The following is a 10,051-nucleotide window of genomic DNA, read 5'->3' as shown; positions in this document are numbered from 1 at the left end:
GAGGGAGGAGAGGTAGCCCCACTGGCGCTTCATGACCCTATCAGAAAGACCCCCTCCAAGAAAACTGGAACAATTGTGAAGAGTATTTCTCATGCATCATTAAGACAGAAAGAGAGAGGGAGGGAAAAGAGCAAGTATGTCTGCAAGTAAGAGAGAGAGAGAGAGAGAGAGAGAGACTGTGGGTAAGGAATGTTCTGATGCCATGATTATCTTTAAAGGCCCCGTGTCTCAAACCAATAATGATGGGGAAAAAAACAGGTTCTTGGCTCAAAATAATAATTTGCTACGAGTTATCATTTAATGACCAAGTCATGAGATGCATCTCTCCACCGTCACTATGATAGACATTAGGCATTTGCCCACAATCCACAATGCGTCCACCAAGGCCATCACTGCTACGGCACATCAAAATCCAGAGTCTAAGGAAGCATCCCAGATGACAATAAATTCTCCTTCACGGCCACGTTCCTTCTGAAGACTCCATTACGTGTTGACACTCAGGAGCGAGAGAAAGGAGACATCACTACTTCCGAACTGTTCTCTTCTAAGAAGTGGGAACGCAAATGGACATTCCCATGGGAAGGAGGCTGGGAACGTCAGAGCAGAGAGGGGAGTCTCCCGGGACAAACACTGTGGATGTGCCGAGAACAAAGAGTTGGGTTGGTTTAGAGAGGGCGGAGGAATCGAGAGCCAAAATAAATCGGTGAGCCGTTGAACAGACGGCGGGCCGTCAAGGATGTTCCGATGTTGAAGTACGGATAGGGACAAGCTCAGTTGCTAGCTTAGCCACATTTTAGAGTTTGACACAGTATTAAACGCACATGCCATTTAATGTTGATCGCATAATTAGTCTGGGTAGGGCTTTTAAAACATATATTTGGCATTATCTTACAAGCATTCCTGTATCACTATGGTCAGGATATCAGAGTTCCGGTTTCCAAATAGTTTAGCTCCACATCAGCAGAACCCAATCTTTTGTGACACAGTAATCATGTTCATCTCAGCGTGTGAAACTCCAAAACTTCAGAGAGAGATAGTGTATGTGTATGTGTGTGAGAGAGAGAGAGAGAGAGAGAGAGTGTGTGTGTGTGTGTGTGAGAGAGAGAGAGAGGAGGGGGGGAGAGAGAAACTGCCTGAGAAGAGCCATTCGCCCACACGGCTTTGATAAGGAGGCCCTTGAGTTGCGGGCTCAGGACTGGCAAACCACATCACACCAGCGAACCCAACAGCCCACCAAAAACTCCAGCATCCGTGGCAGCCCAGAGGAGGACTCACAGATTGGACATGGCAGTGATGTGGACCACATGAGCTCAAACATGACAGATATACCACAACACAAATCATGCTCTAGCTCACTCCGCACAGACACAAAGCATCAATCCACAGGATTTTTGTGTACAGTAATTTGGTATTTGCATAGTCCCAAACATGGGTGTAATTTCCTATTTCCTATACAGCCTCAGACAAAAACAAAAAAAAAGAATTCCAAGCGAAATGAACACTGTCTCTGTTCATCTCATGTTGTGTGAAATGAGCAAATATTGTCCACTGTTGTCCATTGGCTAGTGTATGCGGTGCTGGTGGGTGACCTAGTGGACACTGAACCTTGCTCCCAATAAGGGGCCTCCTGTTTTCAGTCCCACGGTCCCCAGGGGCCTCCCGGGAGCCCCTGGGAGAGAGTGCGTAGAGGTCTGGGTGTGGGGGGGGGGAGAGGGGAGGTCGATCTGCCCTTGCACGAGCCTAGGGGGTCAGAGAGGTTGCCTGCCGACAGCCTCCGCCCCTCTCCATGATTGGCGCATGCTGCCGAGAGCCGAGTTAATGATCAATGAAGGCGAAATTTACAGGACCGGTTTGATTACATGATTATAGCAGGCAATAAAGGTGTTGTTTTTTTGTTCTTGTTGAGTGTATGTGTAAGTTATAATGCACACGTGGGTCATTATACGCACGTGTATGTGTGTATGTTCATTTGATGGTATGTCAGTGTGTGTGAGACACCTTTGGGAATGTTTGTTAGGAATGTTTGTGGCAGCACTCTTGTTTTTTTTCTTTTGTTTATCTAAAAAGATGACCCTTTAAACCCACCCATATGGAACTGTAGGCCCAACTCATTGGCTGGGGCGTATATCTTAGCCCCCCCCTCCCCCCCTGACGAATTGGCATGTTGCTCACTCACACGTTTAATGGCTTTGCTGTCAAACATCTGTGCTTTTTTGATGAGTCTGGGAAGCCGCACCCTCTCCGAGAGGGCATCACTCACTCACTGGTGACATGAATGGTTCAGCGGGGGCTTGTGTGCATTTGCCCTCCGTTAATGCTATTACCTCCCAATTAAATAATCATTGATTAGCGCCTGTTAGCGTCTACTAAAGCACTTCTTATGTTAATGTTGTGCTAGTGGGCCCGTAGTCAGCGGAAACGCAGACACATGTGTGCTTTGTTAGGGAGGCAAAGCTCTGATGAATGCTTTACACAAGAGCCTTCTAAACGTGAAGCATCGACACATACACATTCACAGTAGCCATGTGTATGTGTATGCATGCATGTCAGTGGACCACCAATGAGTGTGTGTGCGTGTGTGTGTGTGTGTGTGTGTGTGTGTGTGTGTGTGTGTGTGTGTGTGTGTGTGTGTGTGTGTGTGTGTGTGTGTGTGTGTGTGTGTGTGTGTGTGTGTGTGTGTGTGTATATGTGTACAAATGTCTGGAGGGTCTTGTCAAACATAGTCAGGGGTAGGAAAGCACACCACCCTTTACCACTTATTTTTGAATGAATTTCAGATCTTATTTATATGATTTATTTATCTATTTTATGCAGAGATCATGATGAGGGGAAAAAAATCTCCCTAATTAACAGGCGCCTCTGCCATAGGAGGGGCAATTCAGTAGCAGTGAGAGTGTGTGTGTGTCTCTGTGTGTGTGTGTGTGTGTGTGTGTGTGTGTGTGTGTGCGCACACAGGGTCGTCTGGTCTGATCACTAGTCAAATGAACAATGTATTCCACAGGACCGCAGGGTCTGGCGTCAAGCTCACGCACGGCTCCTCAGCACACTGAGGCTGTTTCATGTGGGGAAAAAAATGGATAATTAGTCCCTCAGTGGCTAAATGCTGGGCTGGAGAGATGAGAGACGTTTTAGCACACGTCTCCACACAACAGGGCACCCAGCCCCATTGAGCAGCTAGCATTGATGCTAACACCTGCATCTTGTATTGTTAGTCAGAGAGACACGACTGAGGTAGAAGACACATATTTTTTGTTTGGTTCTGAAAGGTAAAAAAAGAAAGGTAAAAGGCTTAATTTGATTTGTTTTTGTCACCTTTGGATTAAATTCACGATGTGAGTTAGCCTATGAAGGAGGGAGGTGGGATGCAGTCGGCAATGAGAGATCAAACCATTGTCATCGACCATCTTTTTTTCCCTCCCTCTTTCATTTTTTTTCAAACAGAGCCTCATAATAATTAGCAATTAAAATGGCTACTTTTTCTGCTACATTTTTCTCTAATTAGCCAGAAAAGAAAAAAAATCTCTGTAGTTTTCGTGTCTCTCCCATCCCTCTGGACCCCACCCCTAACACCCCACCCCACCCCCCCCCCCCCCCTCCACCTCCTCTTTCCCTGGTTCCCACCCCATAGCCTGAGCAACCATGGCAACATCTCAGAGGCACGTTAGCATCATTGCGCCTATTTAACCCGGTCAATCTGACCATCAAAACATATATCAGCACCTACCAATGACTAAACTTCATCCCGAAGGAAATCACAACAGCACCGTCCTGTGCATGTAAACAAACACAAACATAAAAATAAAATAAGTTTAAGAAAAAAACAATTCGTCCATAAAAATAAAAAGTCCACATGTCTATCCAAGTACATCCTAAATGGTAGACTGTATGGGAATGCCAGACTGAGTGTTCCTTAGTTTCACTCTCGCTCATTAAGATTCTGCTGTTGCCGTGCAGGGACCACAGAGCTGTCCACAAATCCCCGTGCTCTCAAGAGTTAGCACACAGGGGTCATCACTGTAAATAAGTGCCCTTTATTTACTTGTGTCAGCATGTACTAAACTAAACTCTCAGAACATGCTTTTCTAATTGGTCTCCACCACCCACCACCTACACATCTATTCACATACATATACAGGAACATGCTCATACACACACACACACACACACACACACACACACACACACACACACACACACACACACACACACACACACACACCTCCCAACCATATTTATCCTCTCTTGTTATTGCACACACACACACACACACACACACACTCATGCACACACACACAAACACACACATACACACTCCTCCTACTCTACTCTGCTTATCCTTCTAGAGTCACTGAGGGGTCAGACACCAGACCCCCAACCCACACACACACACACTCACTGCCAAAGCCACTGCCTCGCTACCTCACTGCCTGCTCCAGCCCTCATTAGAATCTCTCAGCTCCTCTAGCTCTTTCTCTCTCCCTCCCTCTCTCCCTCCCTCCCTCCCTCACTCTCTCTATCTCCCTTTTTCTCTCTTTCTCTGTGGTCGCAGGGCAGGTTGCTCATGTGTGTGCTTGTTTCTGTCCATGCACGTGTGTGTGTCTGTCTGTGTGTGTATGTCTGTCCGTTAGTATGTGCGTATGTGTGTGTGTGTGTGTGTGTGTGTGTTCGGGGGCAGAGAGTCAGTGGAGTGTGCCAGCTGGTTCATTAGCGTTGGCGGGGAGGGTTAGGGAGGGTTAGGGAGTCCTTTTCAGAATCGTTTGGAGGTGTCAGGCTGCCACAGGGACCTCGTCACTTTCCATTAGCGCAGCACAGCGCTGCACACACACACACACACACCGTCCCCGGCCTTGCCCAACCTAGGGTCAAAGAGATTAATAAAAGATCACACACACACACAAACACACTCACACAGAGGCAATCTTCACCTGATTAAAACACACACACACACACACACACATACACAAACACACTCACACAGAGGCGATCTTCACCTGATTAAACACACACACACACACAAACACACTCACACAGATGGACGCACCACACTAGGGATTCATTAGTTGGCCATGTATCACTATCACACACACCGATTGTAGCCTGAATGGACATTTATTTATATATGAAGTAAAAAAAAATAGAAATGTGAGCATAACCGCTGAGATTTGAGGGCTCCAAATGTACAAAGAAAAAACAAATGGAAATGCACACATTGTGTGCAGTGTACAAGGAAACACAAATGGAAACGCACACATTGTGTCAGATGTGTTTTGTTTTGATGTGTTTCTCGTGGTGCTCTGTAAAGTGCGTTTGGTTGCGGAGTGTTAAGCACCTCTCTCAGGTGCACTATGTGCTGTCCTGTGCAGGGGGCAGGGGCAGGGCCTCACCGCCCCAGAACCTGCATAATTCATATGCCCAGGGGTAGAATGTCTCTGTAGAGTAGCCGTAATCCCGCTCCCCACCACCATACCAATCCAGCCCGCCCCCCATCTCACACACATTCAATTCCCCATCCGTTCATACAAACATACACTCACCCACACACCCCTACCTACATATACACACAGAAAAATCTAATACCTCTCTCTCAGTCTTCGCATCCTTTCTAGTTCATACTATACACCACTTTGCCGGACATCTAAAAGTCTTTAAACACAGAGATGTCTATTTTTATTTTACTTTATGTTACATATAAACATGCACAGGTTGAGCCTGTACCCAGCCTATTACCAACCAATCAATATTACTGTGTGTACTGTGTTTATGTGTGTGATGGACTAATGTGTTACCGTTGAGCCATAAAGAACCAGAAAATTCACAATTTTGGAACTCGTACCTCGTACTTGACTTCAGTTGATCAACCCCTATGTCTCCCTCTCTCTCTCTCTCTCTCCCTCCTGCAGACGTGAAAAACCTGGAGAACTTCCACCTGGTTGAGAGTGTCCAGGAGCAGGTGAACGCAGCGTTGCTGGACTACGTCATGTGCAACTACCCGCAGCAGACGGACAAGTTCGGTCAGCTGCTGCTACGGCTGCCCGAGATCCGGGCCATCAGCATGCAGGCCGAGGAGTACCTCTACTACAAGCACCTGAACGGCGACGTGCCCTGCAACAACCTGCTCATCGAGATGCTCCACGCCAAGCGCGCCTGAGACCGGGGAGAGAGGAGAGGCAGACAGACTCTTAAAAGAGAGAGACAGACAGACAGACAGACAGACAGACAGACAGACAGACAGGTAGACAGGTGGACTTTGGAGAGGGAGAGCGACAAAAAGAGACTCGCCACAGAAGCTGAGGCCACTCAGAGCAATGACTCAACTTGACACGGCCATCACCCTCATCGCTTCCATCACAGAAGGGAAGGTCAAACGCCTGAGCTGACATGAATGGGAGCCGTCGGGGAGTTGTAAAAAGGGCCAACCAGGCGACTGTGTGCACATCCCTTCCTCCAGCCGGGTGCCATAGACGACAGCGTTCACTAAAAGTCAACACATTCGACAAACATGTACAGATGCTGGCGCCGATCCCATGGCCTCTCCATTCTTCACTTCTCACAATGTGCACCACGTGCTGCCACTTAGAGTTGCGTTGGGTCACGGTGAAACATTTGCTGTGTCTTCAGCAAGAGTGACGAACAAGCACCCCCAAACAAACACAAAGTGGGTCAGAAACAAAAAAAAAAAAAACTAAAGTAGGTGGTAACGGTGAATGTCAAAGGCACTCGCCAATTGCAAATGTGTTGGAAAAGTGTTCACAGTTGACAGATTTGACTGGAAGAAAAAAGAAAGACATTCGTGTGAAGGAAAAACTGATCAAAACACCCACAAACAAAAAACTACAGTACAGACATAATAACTCCGAGAGCTCAGTGCACTTCAACCCAGTAACCCAGTCTGAGGCTGTGTGTGCTAACAAATACAGCAGTGCAGAGAGAGACATTGAGAGACAGACCGGCCTGTCTCTCCATCTCGGAAAGGCTACGTGTTCAAGCCAACCACAGAGGACTCTCACCCAAAACTCTTTTAGTTCAGGAGATTGGTACTTTTGTTGGTTGATGTTGATTTAAAAAAAAAAAAAAAAAAAAAAAAAAGCCTCTTCCACGCTGTCTTGTCTGTTTTAAGGCACTCGGGGCATTTGGACTTCCGACCACAGACTCTGAGAGATGAACTCTAAAGTGGTGGAGTTTGTACTCACCACCTCACCTGCAAAACTTTTATTGCCATCCCCTCAGCAACTTGGACAACATGGATCAAAGCAACAAAGAGCGAGACATAAATATGTACATATTGACACAAACTTTTAAAAAAAAAAAACACTACAGATAAAAAAAAAACTGCATCTCTTTTAAACCAACAGTAAATTTCTTCTCCATGGTAATTGTGAGGAGCCTCTTTAACCCCTCTGTCCAGTGTCACAATTTTGTTTTAAGTGCTTACCTCATACAGTATAATGTTGATGGGAGAAACTGAATTCTGTCATTTTGACAATTGGTTCATGCAGATCTGTCGGCCTGTGCATTTCCAGTTACTTTCTCAGTGAAGAGTCCCAAGTATTGGAAAGAACCGTCACTTTTTTTCTGTTCCCACAATGCAACTGATTTTAATAAGTGAGAGAATGAGGCCTGACAGAGGTGAAGAACTACTGTCTCTGCCAACACAAGACCAAAGCCTAGAACCACCACCACAGACAGACCACTCATCCTTAACTATCAGTATTATACATTTTTGTGATGTCACAGTTATGTGAGTCTTGCCTTACTTCATTATCATGCTAGCTAACCGTGCAGATGTGAACTGAAATGTGTACAAATATATAAATATATATATATATATAAAGTATTAATGTTGTAAAATTAAAAAAAGAAACATGGAAAAATGACAAACATGGATACACAATGTGTTTACATTTATGTGGTCACGTGAGAAAGAACTGTGATAAAGACTAAATTGCAAAGCAATGATTTCCTGAAAGAGTAGAAGAGAAACCAGAAAAAAAAAACAACAGTTCCTCTGGATTGCTTTTGTTGGTGTGTACAGTTATTTCATTCTATTTTTCTCTCTTTTTTTGGTGCAGTACTTAATGATGTCGTGAGACACTAAAATCAGAAAGAAATCTCACTTAAATCCAAGTTTCTAACGTTCTGTTTCATTGCTCATTTGATCATTTGCCTTGTGTGAGGGTTTCCATTTTTTTCTTTGTGTATGACATGTCATTTTTGTAGAGCTGTTTTTCTTTATGTTCTACGTTTTTAATATATGTCCCTGGTTGAGCTTTAAAATTTGGAGATAATTTATTGTGTCTTGGTTTTCATTCTTGTGTTGGGTTGGAGCACAGGATATGGTAGCCAAATATACTGTTTACTGTGGCATGTTTTAACAAAAAAAAGAAAAAGAAGAGAAAAAAGTAAAAAAATGTTGCTCAGAGATGTTCAGAAACACACATAAAATCATTGAAACTACCACAATCCTCTGTTAAATACTGTATCTTATTTGACTTCACATGAAAACCTGTATGAAAAAAAACAAAACAACAGAATAATTGTATTTAAGTTAATATGTGCAACTTGTTGCATTGCATTTTTGCTAGCACTGAATTTGAAACAGCTTGACTTTGAAACGTGTTTGTTCTACAGTATACCAAAGACAACATCTGTCCCCTGAGTCATGGTTTTGAGTCCTGCATTATAAACAATGAGCTGCAGTGTCGAGCACTGATCTCTTTTCAAGGTTGGCATTCCTTGTTGTCACTTCTTTTATGGAATGTTGAGGTAGTCTTACTAAATTTTATTAAGTGTCACAGTATTTAGAAAAATATGTCTGAGCCATGGTGACACACACCTTGCACATACAAACACAAAACATACTGAATCCTTAAATTTTCAATTGCATTTATTTGATATTTATTTTTATCATATCAAAATGTCTGGCAGCAACACAAACCCTACAAAATTACAGAATGATATTAATGCTGGTCTTCATCAATTGAGAAATGTTCACAAACATATTTTGTAAATATTGATCGTATAGTTCTTTTTTAAATTTGACATGTGATGTCCCTGAGCCCTCTAAGAAAGCTTCAAATTTAGCTGACTGGTTTGTATGTTTAGTGACTTCCATGTTTGTTTCTTCTGTCTTGTATGTGTTCAGACAATCTTTAATGCATCACAGCCCTATTACCTGTGTCTTTTCTGAGTTGCCACTGCCTTTGATGTCAGTACACACACACACACACACACACACACACACACACACACACAGTTTCCAACCTGCATCCCTCTCTCTGTCTCTCTCTTACACATGCACACACACACACACTCACACACAGATTCACATTTTCAGCAGTCTCCACAACACAACTAGATGGATGTCAGTCCCTGCTGCTGATTCCTCTGGCGGGAAGCTCTTACCATGGAGCTGATGGATTTCCCCTCACCCCTCTTATTTAAATAAATCATTATATGACTGATCTCTCACTTCTCTGTGTACCTGATTCAACTGAAGGAAGATATACACACACTGCATATCTACTTTTACTTGTCACTTATACTTAAGCTTATTAGAATGAATGACATGGCAAATACATAGTTAAATAACATTTTGTGTAAATATAATATAGGCGTGAGTTTGTAATAAACATACATGTTGGTCATCACATATTAAATTATAAATGCCGAAAGAACAAAAAAAGTGGGCATAAAATCCACAAAGTCCACATGATTCTTTCTAAGTACATTTATGTCAGAAGAAGATAATACAAATACATTAACAGTGTTCAGAGTATTCATAAAGATACCATTTCTAAAATAAAATAAAGGCCTACGTAAAAATTAGCTTTGGCTTGGAACATTTACACTATATAAACACAAACATCTGTAATTATAACATACACAGGAAACCCTTAGTGTCCCATCAGACGAGGCCACCTGACTGTGCCGCTGTGCGTGGAAGATAAGGCTTGTGGTGTGTCTCCATCGGAACATGCTGGTAGTGCCCATCCACAGCAGCCCCCCCTGGCTGGCAGGGAGACAGGCTACTCTGCTGGGGGACACAGATGAA

At 43.8% G+C, this 10,051-nt stretch overlaps 1 protein-coding gene across 1 annotated transcript in view; it reads left to right on the top strand.

Annotated features, from left to right (window-relative positions):
* nr5a2 (nuclear receptor subfamily 5, group A, member 2) overlaps positions 1-8,455 on the top strand; it is a 64,467-nt gene extending 56,012 nt beyond the window's left edge. Inside the window, exon 8 of the mRNA XM_048253019.1 lies at positions 5,901-8,455. Coding sequence (XP_048108976.1) covers positions 5,901-6,148 — 248 coding nt within the window. The 3' untranslated portion in view covers positions 6,149-8,455. The remainder of the gene's footprint in view (positions 1-5,900) is intronic.
* Positions 8,456-10,051: the final 1,596 nt, after the last annotated feature.

Source organism: Alosa alosa, chromosome 9 (genome assembly GCF_017589495.1).
Source record: "Alosa alosa isolate M-15738 ecotype Scorff River chromosome 9, AALO_Geno_1.1, whole genome shotgun sequence".
NCBI lineage: Eukaryota > Metazoa > Chordata > Actinopteri > Clupeiformes > Clupeidae > Alosa > Alosa alosa.
Note: the sequence above shows the minus strand (reverse complement) of the source record. Positions and strands in the feature narration are given on the sequence as shown.